This window comes from Pogona vitticeps, chromosome 6 (assembly GCF_051106095.1).
Source record: "Pogona vitticeps strain Pit_001003342236 chromosome 6, PviZW2.1, whole genome shotgun sequence".
NCBI lineage: Eukaryota > Metazoa > Chordata > Lepidosauria > Squamata > Agamidae > Pogona > Pogona vitticeps.
In genome coordinates, this window is record NC_135788.1 from 119,154,566 (window position 1) to 119,178,516 (window position 23,951).

The 23,951-nt window shown below is 47.7% G+C and overlaps 1 protein-coding gene across 2 annotated transcripts; it reads right to left on the reverse strand.

The window, feature by feature from the left end:
* Positions 1–1,064: 1,064 nt before the first annotated feature.
* On the reverse strand, positions 1,065–21,040 carry RABGGTA (Rab geranylgeranyltransferase subunit alpha). Of its 2 annotated transcripts, none has more exons than XM_072977102.2 (17): positions 20,818–21,040; positions 18,359–18,418; positions 17,902–18,012; positions 17,307–17,428; positions 17,002–17,189; positions 15,781–15,978; positions 9,397–9,480; positions 8,856–8,938; positions 8,678–8,779; positions 7,987–8,092; positions 7,833–7,884; positions 5,654–5,742; positions 4,563–4,651; positions 3,385–3,501; positions 2,461–2,574; positions 1,995–2,082; positions 1,065–1,342 (listed from the first exon to the last, which is right to left on the reverse strand). In XM_072977102.2, the coding sequence occupies exons 2-17, from the start codon at positions 18,359–18,361 to the stop codon at positions 1,194–1,196; spliced, it is 1,695 nt and encodes a 564-aa protein (XP_072833203.2). In that variant the 5' UTR covers positions 18,362–18,418; positions 20,818–21,040; the 3' UTR covers positions 1,065–1,193. The 2 variants fall into 2 exon arrangements, with proteins under 2 accessions (XP_072833203.2, XP_072833204.2); XM_072977103.2 differs by having other exon boundaries at positions 20,847–21,023.
* Positions 21,041–23,951: the final 2,911 nt, after the last annotated feature.

Genomic DNA, 23,951 nt, shown 5'->3' on the forward strand with positions numbered 1-23,951 from the left:
CAGGCCAGACCCTGCTTAGCGATACAGGAGAGCAGACTGTCAGTGCCCACGAAACGTGCAGGCAAGTGGCCTGGGGGCCACCACTTGGAAGGCCCCTCCGGTTTGGGTGGTGCAAGACAGGCTCTCAGGGGAGGGGAGGACGCGCTTTGCATCAAGGAGGGGGTTGCAGGATGGAGGGAAGCTATGTATGAGTCATTTTTTTCATAATCCTGAAGTCAACCCACAAAATTAAAAGTTTCTCCTGTAATACACTCAATTCTTCACGAAGTCACAGCTCCAGGTTTCTCTGCCAGACAGAAAGTTCACGTTTACCTCCGTCACTAGTCATATATCCCATCTTTCCTCCAAGGAGCTGAAAGCGGGCTATGTTGGTCTCTCCGCTTTATCTCCACTATTGAAGACCTCCTTTCCAACCCTACGATTCTATGATTCACATCAACCCTGCTAGGTAGGTCATTTTATTAGTCAATGAATTTACTCTTACAAGAGTAGGCCTGAAAGTCCTTTCTGCCTATTTGATCTGTTGGGATTAACAGATAACTATTGTTGTCTTCGTTGTTGTGAAATCTGCAGGGGTAACAGAAGGCCATCAGGTGCATGTATCATCATCATCACCACCACCACCAACAGTGATCATATGTCATCTCAACCACAAATTATTTTAGGACTCAGTTCCTACGTTTTAGGTTCGGCCCTTTCGTTCATCCCCGTGCATCAACAACGCTGAGAAATGAGAATCAACATCAACACCATCTTCTATTGGAGCAATAGGTGGATAGATTGATGACTGCTTTGACATCCTGTTTGTACTTTGTGTGTGTGTGGGGAAATAAAGATAGAAGCACTTTTCTGTACACTCTTGTCCATTTGGCAAGCACCCATTAAGGAGCAGCAGCTTGCTGGCTGCGGTGGGGCAGCCCCTGTGCCTTGAAATTGTGGTCCCCCCAACCCATGTGCCTGGTCCTGCATCGCCCATGATTTCTTTCACTAAACGTCCCAGCTACAGTGCGTTTGTGTGTCCAGGTCCATGTGTGCACCTCGAGCATCAACAGGAACAGCATCACTTGCCAAGCTAGCCAGTTTTTCTGCATTTAATCGTCTCATGCCAATAAATTAAAGGTGTCGGTGCACTGGGGGAAGGAAGGGGACGCTCACGGGGGAATCAGAGGATAGAGGAGCTCCCCAGGAGCCCATCAGGTGAGGATGGTGGCCACGTTGGGTAGCAGCGTGGTGAGCTCCGACTGGACGCCCTTGATTTGGCACAGAGGGTTGCCCCTTAGGTTGAGGTGGGCAAGCTTCGGGAAGGAGGCCAGAGGCTGGAGGTCGGAGGGGCGCCGGAGGCCTGCAGGAGAACAGAGGAGTCAAGGAGGACACCGAGATTGGAGGTACCCCTTCCCAAAGGAAAGGCAGTGCTTCCCCTATGCTCTCCCCCCCCACCTAAAATTACTGTCCTCATCAGCCTGTTTTGGGGGCGGCGGCTAAGAAGGGACTGAATCCCATCCCGGAAAAGCTCCTTGTTTGGATTACAGATCCCGCTCTACCCCGGATAGCAATGGTTAAATGGTTAGGGTATTCTGGGGCTTGAAGTCCGAAAAAGTGTCTGATTCAAGATCTAGTTTGCATTAAGGAGATGGTTAGTGGCCTGGATAGCTCAGTAGCTTAGGTCTCTTGCTGTAGAGCCAGAGGTTCGATTCCCCGCTGTGTCTCTTTGAGAGGGGCTGGACTTGATGACCCCCTAGGATCTCTTCTGGCTGTTATTTAGAGGTTGGATCTGGCTGCAGGGCCAGAGGTTGGGACTCCAATTCCCCCCACGGGGTCTCCTGGGAGGAAGAGCCAGCCTGGGGGGCCTCGGGCCAGCTGCATCGTCGTCCCAGGGATTTCCCCCCAGAAGAAAGGAAGGGGAAAACGCTTCCAAGTCTTCTCCACCCGGAAAACCCTGAAAAAGGGTTGTCATAACTTGGGATCGACTCGGCAACACAAATTCACAAGGATACGGTTGTTGCAGAGGGAGAGCTCCTCAAGGCAGGGGAGAGGTGGCAGGCCTTCGAGTGTCTCAATCCGGTTGTCATCCACCTCCAGTACCTGGAGCAGAGAGAGCAAGAACGTGTGTTTTTTTTAATGCACATTGATCCTGCTGGCTCCTACAACCAAGGCTTATTCTGTCCCCGTCGGAGCTTGGGAAAGTGACTGGGTTAATCCACCCTTCCCACAACCCCCTCCCAAGCTGGGGAATTCTGGGGAAGGTAGTCCGGTGCAGAGATCAGAGGGGAAAGCGTTGCTTTCTACGGTGGGTCCCTCCTGATGTCCACTGGAAGAGAAGGCTGGGAGGAGTGGCGGCCGTCTGAGAACTGAGCTCACGCGGCTGGGGACGATGGGAGTCGGCGCACACCGAATCCGAAGGGCAAGGTGTGCAAAGCAATAGCGGGGGGGGGGGGAGAGGGGGAAGGAGGGAAGCCTGACCTCAAGGCAGCGCATCATGGCCAGCGTGGGAGGCAAGCTGCGGAGGCGGTTCTCCGAGAGGTTCATGTGGGTCACCAGCAGCAGATGTTCGAGGTGGCAGAGGAAAGTGAGACCCTGGGGGAGAAAACAGAGAGGTGGGGGAAAGAAGGTGAAAACGATGAGGTTCCGCCAGGCATCCTCTGTTCTCCCCTCGGCCTTACAGGGTCACATTTTGCTGCATACAGAAGAAGTCAGGCTGTCTAAAGGCTTGCCCAGAACTGGCCTAGAACTTGGAAACCACACATGCCTAGAATGACAGAATCCTGGAGCTGGAAGGGGCCCTCGGAGGCCAGGGGGTCCAACCCCCTGCTCAAGGTAGGGATACAAATCCAAGCAGATCTGAGGGTGGTCCAATTTTCTCTTAAATGCCCCCAGCATTGGAGGGCTCACTGCCTCCGGAGATCACGAGCGCCACCATCGTACTGCTCTAACAGTTAAGAATTTTTTTGTTTTGTTCCTGATCTTCAGCCTAAATCTGGCTTCCTGCTGCTTGAGCCCATTGGGATGTCTCCTGCACTCTCGGATAACCGAGAACAGATTTAACACGTGCAGCGATCACTGGTAGTCTGTTTTCCTCTACATTCAACATGAAAAGGGAGTTGTTATCCTTCTTTGCTACAATAAGCACGTGATGCTGATAATTTGACAAACATCACCCCTACTTCCTCCCTGGATTGGGGGGGAGGGCTACAACAGGCTTCCACACTCCTGCTTAGAAAAAAAACTGGCCTTCGTTACCCCCCCCCCCCATTAAACAGTAAGACAAGTCATGGGGAGGGGGAACAGGTGGTTTCTTGGCAAGGCAAAACAGTGTGGATGGAAGCGTCCCGGGAGAGCTCACCAGACTGGAGTGGGCTTGCTCCCATCAGCCTTTCTGATCCCTACCCTTTGAGACAAGTCGACAACCCGGGCATCAGCATACTCCATCTTGAGGATGCTGTTCTCCACCAGGAACTTGCTGCGCAGATCATCCAGGTAGGCCGAACGCGTGGGATCAGCAGCCTGCAAGAGGGCGAAGGAGAAGAGGGAGAGGGGCAGGAAAGATCAGCAGGGAGACTGGCGGAGGGTGTGTGTGTTGCACAAAATTCGGCCTCCTCGGTCAGTCGTGTGCTTTGCCTTCAGGCTCCCTGAAGGGCCGGATCTTCCCCCCTAGGAGCCTTCTTGGCGCTTCAGATTGCCAGAGGAGGCCCTCCTCTCGGGCCCATGGCCAGCGGCTGGGGAGACAGGACAGGTCCTTCTCTATGGCAGCTCCCTGGTTATGGGATGCTCTCCCTCGAGAGATCAGGCTGGCCCACCCCCCCTTTCCATCCTTCCGCCAACCGCTGAAGATCCATCTTTTCAGGAAGGCTTTGAACAATCATGATAGAGCCCCTGAATGCCATTTTTAAAAGTAAGAAGTTTTTAAACGTTCACTTGCTTCTAATGGATCAATTGTATTTGAATGAGCGTACCGTTTATTAATTGTTTTTCTAATGTTTCCCTCATTATGTTTTTAATTTGATTCTTATGATATGGTGAGCCACCTTGGGTCCCCTTATGGGGAGAAAGGTGGTCTATAAATAAAACAAACAGACAAATAAATAATAACCTCTGTGTGTGTGTGAGAGAGAGAGAGTCTGAGAGAGAGAGAGAGAGAGAAAGAAAGGAGGGGAGCATTGAAGAATGGGATGCCGATCTGCACATGCTCAGGGGTGCGACTACCACCAGAGTTTTGAAAAGCATAGGTCTGTACACGCTCAGAAGTTCTAGTGTCCTGGAATCGTTTTCAACATGGGAAAGCCCCCCAAAATGAACTCTGAACACCTCTATCTTAGATCCGTAAACTGGGGATAGAAATCTCTCTCTCTCTCTCTCTCTCTCTCTCTCTCTCTCTCTCTCTCTCTCTCTCTCTCTCTCTCTCTCTCTCTCTACACACACACACACACACACACACACACACACACACACACACACACACACACACACACACACACACACACACACACACACACACACACACACACACACACACACACACACACACACACACACACACACACACACACACACACACACCGGCTCACCTTCAGGGTTGTGAAATAGCTGAGGGTTTCCTGCTCGTAAACGAGAGGATCTAAGGCTCTCATAAGGAAGATGATTGTCAAGAGGCACCCTAGAAAGAGAGACAATTTAGGCTGACCCAGCACCTCGCTGTGACGGCTGGCAACAATTCTTTGCAGAGGCAAAGCTGAATTCTGTGACCAATATACAGGCTGAAAATTCCGGTGCATGCCATGGGCTTTTCCCATATAATCTATCATGTTCTCTACTGGGAATGGACAGAGGGACAAAAACAATATTTTTCTCCCTATCTTTTCATGCACTCCTCTGGGTTCAAATATACAGCTACTGGGTTTCGTGGTCATCTGTCCGTTGACACCCTATCCTCCAGAGTTTCAAAATACAAAACCCAAACCTCATTAAAAGATTATAATATTGTAGAATAATCTTAGCACTGCAGAGGCTGGAAGGGACCCTCTGGATCATCGAGTCCAGCCCCTCTTGAGGAGGCACCGTGGCGGAAATCGAACCCCCAGCCCCTGGCTCTGCAGCTAGAGGCCAAAAACACACATTCAAATGGGCTTCATCAGAAAAAGCATTTTAAAAAGCGTTAGCATGTGAGGGAGCAGGTAGAACTTTCTGATGTTCCAAAAAAGGTGAATGCCGCCTCCTAAATATCTGGAAGTTGCCTGGCCCTGCTAAAAAGAAAGGTGCTAGTCCTCAAGAATTTTTTTTAAAAAATGAGACTGGTAAGAGTGAAGGGGTGAAAATCGGAGAGAAACTGAATTTGCTCAGGTACTCTCAAGCTTGTTGTTGGAGACTTAAGGAACAGCCAAGTTTATTAAAGAAGATCGATATTCCCTCTGCGATTCTTGGGATACAGGCCTGTAGTATAAGCAAGGAAGACCTACATGGACATCTGAGAAGATAACCTATAAATCTTGCCGTCAAAACCCTGATCCTTTTCTGTCCATCCAAGCTGGAGGCAACTCCCCCAGACAAGGCTGTGCAACTCTAAACCTGTAGCCATAAGTGTGTGAACAAACGCTCCCTGGCCTCTGACACACCCCATTTCTGGAGCTGGCTTTTGTGGGGTGGACGGTAAGGCCCTTACATTTGTTTTCTGGCTCCAGAGCCTGCAGTTCTTTGCAGGATTCCAGTTCCGACTGCAGGACGGTGGACTTCTCCGTGGAGAGCTCACACCTGGGGTAAAGAGAAGGGAAAAGAGAAAGGGGGAAGAGGAGATCAGCAGGACAGCAAGCCGTTGAAAAGAAGTTGGGTGGGTTATTATTATTATTTTTTTGCTTGTTTATGTGATAGCCATTTCTCCACCCTTGCTGCTAATCCTCAAAAGAATGAAACGGAACGAACTGAAAGGTGCAGACAAGCCAGCAGACAAGAAGGACAGCCGGCTGTGCTCGTTCCCGGCTCCCAGCCAGCTGATCAGGGATGACACCCATTTGCCTGGTCCTGAATCGAACTCACACGGACGGCTATTATTAGGGCTTGGAAAAAATGTGATGAAGGATCCTTGGAGGTACAGTCTAAAGAAGGAATTCCCCTGCCCCTGTAAAAGAAAAAGCTCTGGCCCTAATGATGACGATAATCTGAGAACTGCAGAGCTGGAAGGGACCCCGTGGGATCATCCAGTACAGCCCCCATCAAGGAGGCACCACGGGGGATTCAAACTCCCAAACTCTGGCTCCGCAGCCAGAGACCTAAACCACCGTGCTATCCTGCAAAGTCAGCACAACCGATACTGCACACTTTGACAACCCTGCTCACCACAGAAGGGTACCTTTCACTTAGATGACTCAACTAGAATTCACCACTTCCCGAATTCATGTTTAGGAAACTTCCTCCCTTACTTTCTCTACACGGAAAACTCCCCCACCCCCACCCCGGAAGTGTTTCGAAAGAAATCACGCTTGTTCAGGGTGCCTGACTCTTCCGTTCTCCGCTAGCTGTCATACCCCCCCTGATTGACACTAGCCACATGAGGTCTCTTTGTGTCAGAGAAACACAGCCGGATACAGGATGTGTTTACTTGAAAGAAAGCCCCACTCCGTTCGGGAGGGTTGATTTTTTTTTTTGTAAAACCACGCACAGTGACGTATTTCAGAGTCTGCTTCTGGGTGTAGGTTTGTTCAGAAGATAGACCTTAAAACAGCCGAGAATCCTAGAATACCCTTTCTCCACCAAAAAGCAAACCGAGGCCAACCAGCAGGAGAAACACTAAGCGAATGTCCAACAGGATCCTTACCCGGAAGCTGTCATTGATGGGCTTAGCAGAATTAGAACCGCATTGTTATGACTATGAACGACTGTTTATGTCAAGGTTTTTCTAATTGGCAAAATATTTCAGTTTCTATCGCTCATCTTAGCAACTATGATACCTAGCAACATAGTCTAAGCTGTCCACGGAGTCCACAGATCAACTCGAATTCTAATCTCCCAAACCTTAGAGGCCCCTTCTGAATCATTCATTCATTCATTCATTCATTCATTCATTCATTCATTCATTCATTCATTCATTCATTCATTCATTCATTCATTCATTCATTCATTCATTCCATCCATCCATCCACCCACCACACCATTACAGCAAACACTACACTGGGAGATTCACACAAGGTTAAAACTCACAGCCCCTCAATACCCCACAATAAGGAAAAAAATACATTTCAAAAACACTACAGTGATACAACAGACAACAATTATAACGATAAATAGGAAAAACCCCTATAGACATCTAGAATTGATTAAAAGATTTCAAAAAGTTCTTGTTGACAGCATCCGGGAGATGCTTCTTGAAGGCAGCTTTGAATCATTTGGAGATTCAGTTTATGAAAGGCAGCTTTAAATAATGTGGTCTTTACCACCCGTTTACACCTAAGGAGGGAAGGAGCCTGGTTTATCTTTGTCGATATTTTATTCCACTTTGGGTTCTTTTTAAGGAGAAAGGTGGGATAAAAATATTTTAAACAAACAAACTTTCCAGAGGCCACAACTGAAAAGGCACGATCGCTCGTATTCACCTTTTGGGCGCTAAAACTTTTAACAGCGTGGATTGAGACGAGTGTGTGGGATGGATCGCGGATTTGTAGCTAGCGGACTTTGTGAATGTGTTCGAGCCTTTGTTTTTGAAAGCTGCCAAGTCCAGCATGGCTGAACTTGACGGGAAAGCATGTGCAATGGAGTAAAAGTGTTTCAACGACTCTTGTCTAGGACCAAAGGTACCTGTGTACCCATTTCACAAAGGCAAAGCCTTCCGCCTCGTCCCCTCTCCTCACCTGAACACTTGTTCCTCGGTCACCGAATCCTGATTCCAGCAATCTTTATGTCCTGTGGGTCAAAAGAGGGGAGGAAATCAAGTTGAACGGTGGAGGAATCCAGGAAAAGAGCAGGAAAAAGGGAAACGTGGGCTGAGAGACACACGGAACTTACCTTTGAAAAGGACACACTCTTTCTGGGCGTCGCTCTCGGCCCACAGAACCCGGAAGGTATGCTGGGGCCAGTGGTCATTGAGAGCCGAAGCCGGCAAGTCACACAGCTGGGAGAGTCCATGATTTAAGGAAAACCAAAGTCATCAGAAGATGAGGGGGTGCTGGCCGTTTCCACATGGGTTCAATGACGCGATTCCCACATGGTCCCCACTTCTTCAGATGGAACCCCCAAAATCTCTCATTCCTTTTCTCAAAACCGGCATGCGAAACACACCCACCCACCTCCATTACCCCCCGTCACTCCCTAGCTCTGAACCACCTCAAATTGCTTTTTCGGTGTGAGGAGTCCGACAGGAGAGAGGGGTCTGTTTTTTTTGAAAAGCAAATTCTAAACCTTAGAAAGGAATAGTTCCTTCTGAACATTCAATTCCTTAAGAAAGAGAGAAATCAAGGGGATGTCCAGGAGGGGAGGGAGGGAAAAGGACAAAAACATTATTAAAAGGGTGCTGAATCTTCTGAGACTATAAATCACACCATTGCCAGTTGTGTGTATAACACCGGTCTATAAGTCTCTCAACTGGGTGGAGATATTTAGACATTTCCTCTTCGCATTTCCGAGAAGGGTGTAGAATTTGGGGTGCTTCTGGCCCACTGAAAGCAGATCCCCTACAGAAAAGGGGTCCACAGGATACCCACATATATCCTGGCTGGTTCCTTCCGTCAGGGGTGCGCCAACGAACCACCAGGGGCGACTCGTCCCCGAACACAATCAGGTCGTGAGAGGCCGGAGCGATCTAAAAACAAGAAGGCAATGCTCACCCAGCACAGCTGGACGGTCCCCGATTCCCTCACATTCTTTGGAGGACTTACCGCCACGGGGTGGGAGAAAGCCACAGCCAAGGTGGCGTCCTCTCTGTTGACGTAGACGCAGCGTATCGTCGGTTCCGGATCAGCTGAGGGGACGGGAGAGAAGAAGGAATGATGTCTCCAAACCAGAGGAGCGAAAAAGAGGGTCGAAGAGTGTCAGGAAAGCCCGGTGGATGCCAACTGAAGTTTGGAGATGTTTTACTCTCTTTTTTTCTCCAGAAGACAAAATCCAGAATCCCCCCCAGCCAACCCTAGTGCTGGAAAGTCTGGAGGGAATCGTTCAAAACAGGAACATCTGCAAACTCACGTTCTGGCCCATGGAGTGTAAACGGGTTTCTCAGAAGGGCCAAAGAGAGAGAGAGACACTCACGGGCCCTGAAACCCACCTAGCCCTCTTTGACCTGCTCCAGTTTCCAGCCTGAATCCATCCTCAGGGTATTCAAGACAGAGCTGAGAGGCCACCGGTCCGAAAGCTCTTCTGAGGTGGGCCTCCCTTCCTCCCTCCCTGCTGCCCAAACACAGGAGGTGGCAGTGCAGTTCCTACCTCTTCCCAGGAGCCAGCGATGATAGAACCACGCGCTCTGATCGTTCGGATCGGTGAAGAAGGCATTTTGCACCAGTTCCAGTTCTGAAAGAAGTCGCATCAGGAGTTAGGATAGTTCCAGGCAGTGTCACCAGGCACCACCTTGGCCAAGGCTACCCTCTGACGTTACACCTGCACACACCCTCCACAAACCCCCACTTAAAATCCTGCTGAGATTCTCATTTCGCACACTCCTCCTGATCAGAAGGGAGAAGTCTGGTTATTTTTTGGATAACAACACCCAGAATCCCCCAGGCAGCAGGACGACAATCGCCCAGAAAAGAGACTTCTCCAAGCAGTGCCCCTGACACAGGATTACGATGGGCACACTTTGGGAATTTAAACTGCCAGCTCTTGGCATCACTCCTCCACCAACCAAGCCCACTGGGGTCTACAGACAGAGGAGGGGGGGGCTCATTAAAGGCACACTGGGCAGGATTTATTTATTTATTTATTTATTTATTTATTCATTCATTCATTCATTCATTCATTCATTCATTCATTCATTCATTCTATTTATACCCTGCCTATCTGGTCATTGCGACCACTCTAGGCGGCTTACAACATAAAAACATAACAAATATAAGAAAAAAGAAAAAAAAATTATTACACAATTAAATAATTCTGCAAGATGGGAAGCGTACAAAATAAATCAGGTAGAGAGTAAAGGGGAGAGAGTCAGGAATTAACTGGGGGGGGGATTCCTGTTACCACTTGGAAAGACAGTTCCAAAAAGTAATTAGTCATACAGGCGAATTTCAAAACCCCTTCCTTGTTACTTAACTATAATGGTAAGTAACATCTTGAATAGGAATGCTTTACTTTCTTTTCCCCCCCTCAAAAGTAACCAAGGTAATTGCTTCTAGGCCAGAATCCTACTGCTAATTCACACTGTGCAAGGAAAACCATCCCATTCTGGAGGGCAAATTGCTGCTCTTTTAGTGAGGTGCTGGTCACATGCCTGGGCATGCATCTCCTCCTATGTCCGGGAATGCAACCAGCACCTCATTAAACAAGCAGCCGTTTGCCATCAGGAAGATCGCCCGGGCTGTAGGTTTATTCCAGGGCTTGTAGCTGAGGTACCCTGAGAGCTAGTCACAAGTTTCGTTTTTGCTTCCGGGAAAGACAGGGAATTGAACCTTTAAAAGCTGCATGAAACAAAACAAAACAAACACACACCAGTTCTACTTAACTGGGGCCTTTTAAAATATATGCTGAAGAATAATAAAAAAAATTCCCTTGCAGCAGATAGGAAATGACTACAGGCTTAGACAATAGTTTCTGTTATTAAAACGCTTCATGTTTAACGGTTCAAGAGTCCTTCACAATATGCTTTTGAAGCTGTCCTTTTGGAGCTTGTTCTGGTACAGAGTAGACATGGGCACTTGGTATCCATTTCCCTGGAGAAACGAAACAAACCATAGCACTGCAGTGGTGGGCCCAATCCCGCACCCCCTCCCAGAACTGGCCAGGCCACCTAACGGGGCTCTGCATGGTACTCGGTTCCATCGCCATTGCCAGCACGCCAATCCCCCCCGAAGGAGCCCGGCCAGCCCTTCCCTGCCTCCCCAGGCAGCTGACCACTTTGGTGCAGAGGTGGGACAGTGGAGTCTCCCTGCTCAGCTGATGAGTGGTCAGCTGCCTGGGGAGGTGGGGAAGGGCCAGTTGGGCTTCTTCTGGGACTGGCTCAACAATGACAGTGACAGAGCTGCGTGCCGCCCGTTAGGTGGCTTGGCTGGTTCTATGGGGCAGGATTGGACCATCACAAGACTCGATGCAGTTTTGGAAGGGGAATGGACCTTCCAGAGAAAAGTCTAGTGTAGAGCCTGGCCAAGCTACTCTTCTGAACTACAACTCCCAGAATACCCAAGCCGTCCTGGGGCATGGATTTGGGAAAGTGTAATCCTGAAAAGTAACGTTTCCAAGATCAAATTAGGAGTTCACACTGGCTTCCTTTCTTCCCCACCTTGACAAATACCTTTACTTTCTCTTACAGGTTAAACTGCAGCAATTCTGAAACTTCAAAGAGCAGAAACCACCCAAAACCTCAATGTATTGTTGGCGCCTATCAAAATCAAAACCACAAAGGATGTGGTGGCTGCTCTCTTGTTCACGACTTGATCCCTTTAAGACAACACCATGAAAGAAAGAGTCCAAAATGGTAAGCAGATACTCTTGATATCGGATAGAGAACAATAGGGACTGGACTGCAGAAGAATTCATAATGGATCTACTAACAACCGCAAGCTTAATTCTAGCAAAGAATTGGAAAGTGAAGTATCATTTTCAGTTCAAGCGATCGGTATCAAGAAGTTTAGACTATAGCTACGAGTGATAAGTTTTGTGCCCGTTTGTGTTCTGTGCTGTACAGTCAGAACTGCCTTATAGCAACTCCCCGAGTCAGTTTCCATGATGGTGGGGGAATTCGAACCCTGTTCTCCTGAGTCCTAGTCAGACACTCTATCTGCTACACCACACTGGGAATCCAATGATGTGGCTAACCTGTAAGATTAAGGTTAAAAAGGGTGCAGAAATAAGAATAATTTTAGTGATCATTGGAGAATTTTAATTGAGTATGTATTAACAAAAAAGGAAGGGCCATGCACCATCGCAAGACTCAACGCACCTATGGAAGGGCAGCGACACTTGCTAAATGGGGGGAAATCTCATTAATTTATCTCCAATGAGTCCAGTGGAGGAGGTGCCCTGTGTTTGAAAATGCATCCTTTAAATGTTTTTTTTGGTCTTGTGTTTATTAAGTTTTTTTTACTTTAGTTTGCATGTTTTTCTTCTATTGAGGTGCCTTTTCTTAATTTTGCATATATATATATTTTTTTCTTTATTGATTTTAATAAATAAATAATTTTTTAAAAAAACACACACCATATGCTCGCTGGTATTTCTGGGGACGATGGGCATTGTAGTACACTGGAAACCACCGGGAGAGGAGGGTACCAGGTTGGGAAAAGACCCTGGGCAGAGAATGGAGAAGGAGGCTGAAAACCGATCAGTCTTTTTAAATTTAGGACTCTTAACGCGAATCCGTTCCCCCCTCCCCCCCCCCGCTCGCCTTTCTCCAAGGAGAGGCAGGCCAGATACAGGATTCCTAACCTTCTATTCACTGGATCCTTTTCATCAACCCTGTGGGGTCGCTTTGGAGGGCAGGACAGTCAAGGACAGAGCGGTCCCTAATTTCGCCCAGTGAAAGTTGAGGCTCAATAGGATTCCAAACTGGAACAAGGTTTGTCTGACTCTAGCAGGCTCTCATTCTCTCTCTCTCTCCCGGTTTCTTCCCCTGGCCTTATTTCCTGAACCAGCTTTAAACCTGGACTAGCTTTTCCCGCAACTTTTTGGAGGCCAGCGACTTTTGGCTTGCCTTGGGTTTACTGAGCAGTTTATTTCTATACCCCATTTCCCACTGTATTGCCATGACTGGATCCTGTTTTATGGTCTGCATTCTGGCTTGAACGTTAAGGACATAAGGGAACAGGTGTGTGTGTAGATCTTTCCTGTAGGACTCCTCTATCCACGGGATCAGTAGTATCAGCAGTTTCAGTTCCCTGTGGTTTACCATAGCTTTATATACAACATGCAAAGGGGCAGACCCTGTGGCCTTTGTCCTGCCTCCTTGTATGATGCATTTAGGGTTTGCGACTATCCGCGGTTTCAGGTATTCGTAGTATATTGTACAATGGACCTCACGCAAGATACAGGGATCTTACTGTATGTATGTATGTATGTATGTATGTATGTATGTATGTATGTATGTATGTATGTATGTATGTATGTATGTATGTATGTATGTATGTATGTATGTATGTATGTATCTCTCTCTCTCTCTCTCTCTCTCTCATCTATTTTTGAATCGCTATCCATCCATCATCTAATTTATTTTGCATTACTATCTCTCTCTCTCTCTCTATCCAACAATATTTACTACAGTAAACAAACAAATAAATGTAAATGAAGAAAAAGGAGATGAAGATACAAACAGGAACAGGAAGAAGAATGGTGGAAACACCTGGGACGTTGAGTTTCATGGTCAGATGGAGACGGAAGAGAGTTTAAGGTAAAGAAAGAGGGTGGGGCCATTGAGCAGGCATTGCTATGGGGTAAAAGGCAGCCGAAAATGGGTGCATGAGTGACGTTCATGGCTAAGGTTATGGCTACCTAGAGTTTGCAAATGTTACTTGTTTGGATCGCAACTCCCAGAATTCCCAAGCCCGTGTGGTCTTTGAGGATAGGAAGACCCAGGCAACGCAAACCTGGGGAGACACCCCTTTTCACTTGGAAAAGGCCTGGATTTGTATTGGTGGGGTGACCAAGGCCTCTTGCAGGAGATGTGCCACGCTTCTTATGCAACATGACTCGTTTCTCTGAGCCAGCGAAAGGTTCGATTCCTTCCCGATGTGGAAGAAACGCAAGCCCCTCTTCATCATAGTGAGTGCTCCAATGCTGGAGGCCTTCAAAAGAAAGTCAGACCACCCTCTGTCCGATTGGCTTCAATTACGTTCCTGCCTTGAGCAAGGGGTTGGACTGGATGACCTTCGAGGTCCCCTTCCAACGTCACGGTTCAAGGATTCTGATCCACTGGGGGTGGGGTGGGGACACAAGCAAGGGAGGAGGGGGAAAGATTCTTGAAATGCTCAAGGGAGCAAAATATGGGCGATGCAGGAGGGAACAAAGAGACCTCAGGGAGGGTCAACCTAAAGAACGCGCTAAGCAAAGTGAAGTTGTTTGCTCTGCGCCGTTGACGAGAAGATGAGACGGCAAAGTCAGGCTGACAAATCATGAATCAGGAGAAGAAACGGCGAGGTTCCAGTTTGGCCCGTCCATGCTTCCTTTCCTCCCAACATCCATCTTCACAAAGCCTCCGGGTGGGGCCTTCTTAGGTGGGTTCAGCCCATGGCCAGATTCCCACGCCCAATTCCTGTCTCTGGATATCCAGCGGCCGGCCGTTGAGCCGATCAGACCAAACAAAGGAGCCGGCGGGCGGGCGGGCTGGGCGAATGACGCCCGATCTCTTCCAGGCGGTGGCTGATCGCCTTGGAATTTCACCTGTCCAGGTGAGAGGCTGGGCCCCTGCAGCGGAATCCTGGCATGCCCTTTTACTCATGACACAACCATTTCTTTTAGGGCTGGGGAAGAGAGCCGCCACTGCCGTGATTCACAACCCACCCATCTACGTATGGAGCTCTCAGGAAATAAAGATTTCAACTCCTGGAAAGCGGCTCCACCTTCTTTAATCCAGATCTGGGAACTCAGCCAGAGAGACCTGTCCTTTCACTGATACTTCAAAAAGGAGGGGATCCAGATCCGGTGGGAGGATCCTCGGTGTGCATTCTGCAGGGTGGGGGCTTGAGGGGCCGAGTCCAGAGGAGGGCAAGAAGGAGGATCGGGGAGCTGGAAACCAAACCTTGCGAAGAAAGACGGAAAGAACCAGGCGTGTTTAGCCTTGAGAACAGAAGACCCTGGACAGACAGAATAGCCCTCTCCAAAGATATGAAAGGTAGCCTTCCAGAGGAGGGGCAGGATCTCTGCTTGACCATCCCAGAGTGCAGGACACGTCATCATGGGGTCAAGTTACAGGAAGCCAGATTTTGGTCGAATACTGAAAAAAAAAACACTTCCTAACTGTTAGAGCAGTACGACAATAGAACCCATCTAGTTCAGATGTGGGATGCATGTGATTTATCCCCAGTATTTTTGCATCCTCCAAGGCCACTCCAGAACCCTCCTGTATTGAAAAAAAGAGATCTCCCTCCAGTCCTGGGATGTCTTCAGAACAGGGACTTTAAGTTCAGGAGCCTTGGAAGGGGTTTCAAGAGACACCCTTCCCCCATAAACCGAAAACAAAAACTGGAAAACCCACCCAGGAAACACACTCCTTTTTACTGTTTTTCTTCTTGTTTTCTTCTGCCAACTTTGGTCTGCACGACTGCCTGCTGTATCCCTGGAATTTAAGTGAGTAAGGTACTTTTTTATGCTTTATCCCTAAAGACAGCCTCCTTGAATCTTGTTTCATAAAGGACTAGTCTTTGGAGAGGGTGGAAATCCTGACATTTTGAGAGCTGGCCCTTCCGCTGTGCATGTTTGTTGGAAATCGAAGCAAGTTTCAAGAACTCTCAACCCATCTCTATATGAAGCTTTTATCCATAAGGCAGTGGTTTCCGTTCCCATCCATACCGTCTTCTGTCCCCAAAGCGTGAGACACCTCCCAATATAAAGTTTGAAAAACTTGCCACGGCTTCTACTTTACTGAAGAGGATCCAACCTGCTTTAGTAGCCAGGGATTCCCTCCCAGCCCAAAGGCATCTACAGGTGAACCCAAGATCAGCAACCTACCTTTCAGCAGGATTTCTTCAGTGATCCGGCCTTGCTGCTGGGGGTCCGGGTAAAGCTTTGGAAGGAGGAGGCTGCGGTAATGCCAGGAGGAATAGTTGGAGAAGTTCCGGGTGATGAGGCTGTCACTGAAGGCCAGCTCATCCTCCGGGAGGACCTGCGAGTGCTGGACCACAAAGCGACGATAGTCCCAGCAGTGAACTGAAGGGGGCAGCAGAGAGATGCAAGAGGATTGGAGTTGACTGGGAACAACATACACTAGGACCCCACCCCTTATCCTTAGGGGTTCAGTTCCAAGCCCCCACGGATACTGAAAAACTGGGATAATAGTGAACACCATTATACAGTGGTGCCTCACATTGCGACGTTAATTTGTTCCGAAAAAATCGCTGTTGCACGAAAACGTCGCAATGCGAAAATAAAAAGCCTATAGAAACGCATTAAAACCTGATCAATGCGTTCCTATGGGCTTAAAACTCACCATTCAGCGAAGATCCTCCATAGCGCTGCCATTTTCGCTGCCTCTAAAGCGAGGAATCCATCCCAGAAAACAGCGGGCAGCCATGTTTTTTCCCCGGCGACCATTTTGAAACCGCTGATCAGCTGTGCGAAAATGGGCACTTTGCGATGATCACAGGGAACCGATCATTGCAAAGCGAAAATCCCCCATAGGGAACATCGCTAAGTGATTGCTTTTGCGATCGCAAAAAGTCCATCACTAAGCGATTTCATCGCTAAACAGCGCGATCGCTAAGCAAGGCACCACTGTATTACTGAACACTATACTTAGTATGTTTTCTTTCTCCCTCTTGTGGCCCGTTCTGGTAAAGGCATCATGAAAACAAAGGTTTCCTTTGGTTCTTGGACCCAATGAAAGCGCCTAAGGACAACTTCCAGCAGAATTCTAATCTGATGTAAGAATTTAGAACTTTAGAACAGCAGCACTGGAAAGGGACCTTAAGGATCATGGAGTCCAGCCCCCGCCAAGGAGGAATCAAACTTCCAACCCCTGACTCTGCAGCCAGAGATAGAAGCCCCTGAGCTATTCCAGCCGGCTAATAATCTTAGAACTGCCGAGTTGGAAAGGGACCCCCAGGGATCATCAAGTTCACCCTTGTCAAAGAGGCCCAGTGGGGGGAACCGAACTTCCAAACCTCTGGTTAGGAGCGGATGACGGATGCATGGGTGGAGCTGAGAAAAAAGGTAGGAAAGAAAGGCACGTACAGTTGCGTTCGTCCGTCTCCAAGAATTTGCTGCAAAGCTCAAGCTCCCGGGCCCAGTTCGGCTCCGGGATGTGCTGCATCACCCAGCAGCGATGGTGCCACGTCCCGTAGGATTTGGGGTTCACACGCAGGCAGGATTCCAGGAAGGAGAGCTCCGCCTTGCAGAGGGATTGCATCTCCTCCGGGGCCCTGGGACAGAGAAGAACCAAAGTCTCAGGAAAATGGGGGCCGCCCCATCTTACATTTCGCCACGCCCAACCTCCCTCGTCTAAGTCATCTCCCTCCCTCCTGCCCACCCCAACTCACTCCTTCTCCAGGTGAAGAAAGATCTCCCGTCGGAAGTTCCAGAGGGTGGCAAAGTCTGGGTTCGCACCCAAGACTTGACTGGTCAGTTCCAGGGCCTCTTTGTCCAGCTGTCCCGTTTTCCTCTGGAAAAAAAAAAGACATGCTATTAAAGGAGTCTCGTGGTGTGGTGGTTGAACTGCAGTACAGTGGGGTCTTGACTTGAGAACTTAATCTGTATTGGAAGGCAGTTCTCAAGTCAAAAAGTCTGTAAGTCAAGTCTCCATTGACCTACAGTGCATTGAAAACCGATTAAACCCATAACCTGCCATTTTTGTTCTATTTTGGTTTTGTTCTGGTCTGTAGGTCGATTCTCCGGCTGCAAGCCAAACCTAAATTTTGCGGCCAGAGAAGTATGTAACTCGAAAAGTCTGTAAGTCGAGCTGTCTGTAAGTCGAGAGTCCACTGCATAAGCAGCACACTTTGCTTTTTAATACACAGGGCATCTGCCAAAGTTCAATTTCGTCCCTGCCTGGCACAGCCTTCACCCATTCCTCCAAAAAGGAAAGTCTTATACTAGGAGATCATGCCATCCTCTTGGCCCCCTCGTCCTTTTTACCTTCTCAAAAATGGCTCTGGTGACTGTCACATATTGGCGTAGCTTCTTCTCCCGTTCGAGGCGTTTGGCTTCAGCCTGCTCTTCTGTCGTCTTCACTTTCAGCCTGCCGTGCTGGTAGGATAGGGCAGCAACGAGGTTTTTGAGAGAAAAAGATAATACCATTAAACGGGGATTGAGAGTTCTCTTTGCGGCATTAATTCAAGGAAGAATGGGGCAGGAAGAGAAGCAAGAATGGGAATAGATAACCTAGAAAGCAGACGGGAAGAGTCACTGACAACAGATCCTATGGAAAAGAGCAGAAGCACCCTCTGTTTCCTGAATTACAATTCCCCAGACCTCCCATGTAATTTGGGCCAGGTGCCTGGGGGATTATGGGAGGGGTAGTCCATTAAAAAAGGAGAAAGAAGGATAAGAAAAGGAAGTAGGATTTCTGGTATCTTTGCTAGGTGTTACTTACCATCCTGGCTGCACAGTTAAAACAGCTCCAGAGGGGAAGGTAAGGTGATAATTAGGTATCCTAGGGAAGAAAGTTAAAAAAAATTAACAAGGGTGAACCAAGGTGATGAGTAGTTTGGAGTGGGACCTTTAGAAGCCACTTAGTTTTATGATTTTGTTTGTTTGACTCTCTCCTTCTCTCAAAAGAGCTTAAATCTGCCTGCACAGTTCTTGGCTAGCATTTTGTTTTATCCTCTCAACAAAACCACGAGATAAGCCAGATGAGGAATAACTGAAACTCGTGAGTTTTGCAGGGATTTGAAATTGCATTTCCACGGGCTTCTGTGCTTTCTGGATGGCTTAGACTAGACATTTCATAACTCCCTGCCAGCTGGCTGAGGATCATGGAAGTTGTAATCCAACCCACGGAGAGAGTGCCAGGTTTCAGCAAAGCGGCTGAAACGTCCGACCTCCATTTACAGTAAACTGCCGGGTCTTCTTCTTGTCCTATTTTAAGGGTTCTGAAAAGCACTAGATTTTCTTGCAGTGCCAGGAAGGAAGCCAGCTGAAAATAAATCACTTTCCACAAGGCTTCCTGGGTTACAGAGCGGGAAGGACCACAGCAGGTCCCACAAAACCCTTTGCAAACAATACAACCCACGAACCCAGCACCAACGCTGGTTGACCAGCCAGTCCTCTATTGTAGGTTTCCCCGACCAGATGAGCTTTCAGAATGTGGCAGACTACAATTCCATTATCCTTAGAAGGGAAGCATCCAACAAAGCTAAGAGGGCTTTCCTCTTGGTTGGAAGATGCCTATATTCCTGGACCACAACCAGGTACAGTGGTGCCCACATTACGACGAACCCGTGCAATACTGAAATCGCTTGACAACGACTTTTTTGCGATCGCTATAGCGATTGCAAAACAATGTTTCCTATGGGTTTTTTTCGCTTAACGATGATTAGGTCCCTTCTTCGGGAACCGTTTTTTGCTGGATGACGATTTTCCAAGCTGATCGTCGGGTTTCTAAAATGGCCTCCCGCTGTTTTCCAACCCTTGTTTCGGAAGACAGGCATTAAAAACAGCTGATCGGCGCTCACAAAATGGCCGCCCTATGGAGGATCTTCGCTGGACGAGCAGGTATTTTCCCCATTGGAACGCATTAACCGGTTTTCAATGCATTCCAATGGGGATTTTATTTTCACATGACGATGATTTCGCTGTACAGCGATTTTGAGAGAACGAATTATCATCATCATGTGGGGCATCATTGTATTCTTATGCCCCTTGCAAGTTCTCATGAAGAACAGCCCGATGGGGCCACTGGAAGCATCTTTTCAAGCCTGCCCTCAATGTTTTATTGCCTAGTTCTTTCAATCAAGAACTGAGGTGTCAGAATTCAGTCACCCTATTGATTTCCCATAATCCCTCTTACCTAGGGTCACCTAGGGCATTGTGGGAAATTTCTAAAAAGTCACTCAATTCCACAGCCCAACGGTGGCCAACCGTTTGTCAGGGTCCTCCTGACAGGAGAGGAGGGTCTAATGAAGAATACCTTGCTAGGTCAAATTTTTAAGATGAGAAGTCACATTTCTTGGCATAGCTAGGAAACAACCACTTTTGGGGGGGCTTTGAAGGTTAACTTGAGCCGCTAAGCATTGTCACCCCCCCCCCATTCTTTTATTCTTCCCGGAAGTCTAACGAGAAAATAAAAGCCGTGCGTAAATGAAATTATAATCAAGAGCATTGTGATGACCTGTGGTTCTTAACCTTTGTTACTCAGGTGCTTTTGAACTGCAACTCCCAGAAACCCCAGCCAACAGAGCTGATGGTGAAGGCTTCTGGGAGTTGCAGTCCAAAAACATCTGAGTAACAAAGGTTAAGAACCAGTGCGAGACCCACAGATTTACTTGACTTATGAAAAGAGCACTTCATGGCTTAAAAAACAAAACAAACCCATGAGAAGGGTTGCCACAAGAATCTGTGGTTCCTAACTTGGGGTTCCCCAGAGGTTCTTGGACTATAACTCCCAGAAATCCTGGCCAGTGCAGCCAGTGGTGAAGGCTTCTGGGAGTTGTAGTCCAAGACCCTCCAGGGAACCCCAGGTTGGGAGCCGCTGCAAGATTCTTTGATGCCACAGAATCACACTTGCAGCATTGGGCCTCTCAAGAAAGGCTTTCTTTGGCTACCCCTTCCCTTGGGGGTGGGGAGAGGGAAGAGGGTCTGAGCATGCAGCAGCATCATCCTATCCCACTCTGAATTTACACACGTTATCCGTCCTTCCCCCACTTCTGAATAACGCAAATGGACAGCTGTCTATTTAAAGCCCCACTCTGCTCCACCCGTTCCCCCCTCCTGACAGGGATGGAATGGTCTCTTCCGGGAGAATCTGGCCGGGCTCCCATGGGGCGAGACCATCCCCAAAACACCCGCAGGGGTGGGGACGGATCAGGAAAAAAAAGGTGCTCCCGCGCTCACCCAAGAGGCTTCTAGGGGACGATACCAACCAGCCCCGAAAGGAGGGGAGACGCGCGGAGGATATGGAGTTGTCCCGAACCGAGTGGTCTCGCCCGCCGCCGTTCTGTGTAAGGCGAAGGTGGGCTCCTATGGGCGATTCCACTTGGGACGCAGAGGGGGGGAGACGATGTCACGATAGAAACGGAACCTACTACTGTATTGCCTAGCCGGGGAATCATAGAGTTTAAACCTCCAATTGGGACGGAGAGACCCTACTCTTAAAGGGGCAGGTTTATTTTTATTTTTTAACCCTTAAAGGGAAAGCGATGCCCCAAGAAAAATATTGTTTACTTTGGTTCCTAATAGCAATATGGAGAAAAAAAATTTATTTAAGCAGGAAAAGGGGTGTGAGTTGTTTTCTGAACACGCCCAAGTTTCTGCTGTTCCCAGTTTCATCGAATACATAGGTACTTGATTTATAGGTGCAGACAACATAATAAAAAAGAGACAAAAACATGGTGGCACCTTAAAGACAAAACATATATATTTTTTAATGGGAGTTTTCGTGGACAAGTCTGAGGAAGTGGACTTGTCCACGAAAGCTCACGTCAAAAAATATAAAAGTTAGTCTTTAAGGTGCCACCATTTTTGTCTTTTTAAATTTTTTTATTTCGTATTCACCTGTAAAGCTTGCCATTCCTGATGTGACAGAGCATGGATGATTCCAACATAAATAATTGTTTGTAATTGCTGCTTTCAGTGGGTAATTGCTGATATCATATTTACTGTAGAATCAATGAGTCAATTAAAAAACCCCATGTATTAAGAATGAGGCTTCCTTTTCTTTCACTGATCCCTTCCATCACTTCAGAGAAGAAACCATGAAATGCACCAACATGCAACAGACGAAACTATGAGTTCATGCTTCACATAGTTCCCATTTCCAAATTGCATAACATTCTACTTCCAAGGCGCTTTCTCATTGAAAAAGAATTCTGTGGAATTCAGAAGCTTACAACCATTAATTCTCCAATACAGGTCACAAAGCTTTCACTTTCATCCATCAATATGTGGATTTACTACGAGAAAGGAAGGTCCTGATCTTCATGAAGGGTGCTTCTACCTGGTTATAAAGCAGAACTGGAAAAAGGGTGGGGATGGCATAGAATCGGCAGGCACCTGGGGACGCTCCCTCCTGGAGCAATTTGCCCAGAACAGGTGGGAAACAAAGGATGTGACATTTGATCATGAATGATGTTCCTTCCATTGGAAACACCTCGGGTGGGTCTGTGCTTTTTCACTTAATGAGAACACAACCGCTTCCTGGTAAAATAAATTTTAAATTGTCCAAGTCACAAGGTTAATGGTTGTCAGGAATTGAGAAAGACATACCTAAGAACTCTCTTTTTTTTCTTTCCCTTCCGAAGGATTTGGGGTGGGGAAGAGCACAGTTGCTCCCATGGGATAACTACAACCCAGCCGCATAAATCTCAGGCTATGGAAAGTGGGAGATATCCAAATCTTGTTTGCTGGTTAGGAGATCTTTTGCAAATTCATCACGGAGGTTCCCTCATCGGCTATCAATAATATCATCAGTGATATTTTAATGATATATAAAAATATTTGGGGGGGGGGAAGGTAGTGACATTTTGTTGCCTGAGGTGGATCACGAATCGGCACCATCCCCTCACCCAGGTTAGGATCTGGAGGACTCATAAGAATGAAAAAAGTCCCACAAGCAGCAGTAAAAACAACAACACAATAATATCAAGTTATTGTGTTCCCACTGTGTTGTAAAACACAGTAGATTGCTCACTTTTTGTTTTAGCATGATCTAGAAGAGGCACAGGGACGTGGGTGGCGCTGCGGGTCAAACCGCAAAAGCCTCTGGGCTGCAAGGTCGGAAGACCTGCAGTCGTAAGATCGAATCCACGCGGCGGAGTGAGCTCCCATCGCTTGTCCCAGCTCCTGCCGACCTAGCGGTTCGAAAGCATATAAACATGCGAGTTGATAAATAGCGACCACCTCGGTGGGAAGGTCACGGCATTCCGTGTCTAGTCGCGCTGGCCACGTGACCACGGAAACTGTTTACGGAAAAAACGTTGGCTCTTCGGCTTGGAGACAGGGATGAGTCGGACACAACTGGACTAAACGTCAAGGGGAACCTTTGCCTTACCTTTAGAAGTGGCACACGTTTATTTGCGCTAACTAGGAGAAAATAAGAAAATAAACGTGACTAATACACAAGTATGGAAATAGTTAAATAGTTTTCAGAGCAGTAGGGACCCAGTAAATCATTGAATCATAGAACAATGGAGTTGGAAGGGGGTCCTATAAAGCCACTGAGTCCCACCCCCTGCTCAAGGTAGGACCCAAATCAAACCGGACAGTTATCCGGTTTTCTCTTGAAGGCCTCCAGTGTTGGAGCACTCGCCACCTCCTGAGGCCATGGGCTCCATTGTCGTACTGCTCAAACAGTTTAAGAAGTTTTTCCTAATATTCAGCCTAAATCTGTTTTCCCGTAACTCAAGCCCATTATTATGTGTACTCTGGGATGATGGAGAACAGATCTCGCCCCTCTTCTGTATGCCAGCCTTTCAAGGACTTGAAAAGCACAATGATACTTCCTCTTAAGCCTTCTTTTTCTCAAGTATAAGCATTACTAGTTCTTTGAAGTCTTTCTTCACAGGGCTTGGTTTCCAGTCCCCTGATCATCATCCTTATTGCCCTCCTCTGAACCTGCTCCAGTTTGTCAGCATCCTTCTCGAAGTGGGGTGCCCAGAACTGGACACAATACTCATGGTGATGCCTAAGTAGTGCCAAATGGAGGGGAACCAGCACCTTGAGAGATGTGGAAACTATACTTCTATTAATGCAGCCTAAAATAGCATTTGCCTTTTTTATTTCCAGCCACATCACACTGTTGTCTCATTGCATATTAATAACTATTTAATCAGGGCTTTTTGCTCTCAATAAGTTCCCAAGTGTTTCTGGCGGGGAAGATGATATTTTGGCTCAAAGCATCCTGTTAAACTTGTTTCTGAAAACAATGTTTTTGAGAACACGTATCCACCCATGCAGACGACTGATAAGAATCACTTAATTTCCACCCGGCGGGGCGCAAAGGGTTAAAATGGAGGCTCCACGCGGGGCTC

Coding starts and splice junctions, on each gene's coding strand:
- RABGGTA (XM_072977102.2), bottom strand. Junction 9,481..15,780: donor TGAAGAAATCCTGCTGAAAG/GTAGGTTGCTGA, acceptor GACTTCTTTCAG/AACTGGAACTGGTGCAAAAT. Junction 5,743..7,832: donor ACCGAGGAACAAGTGTTCAG/GTGAGGAGAGGG, acceptor TCTTTACCCCAG/GTGTGAGCTCTCCACGGAGA.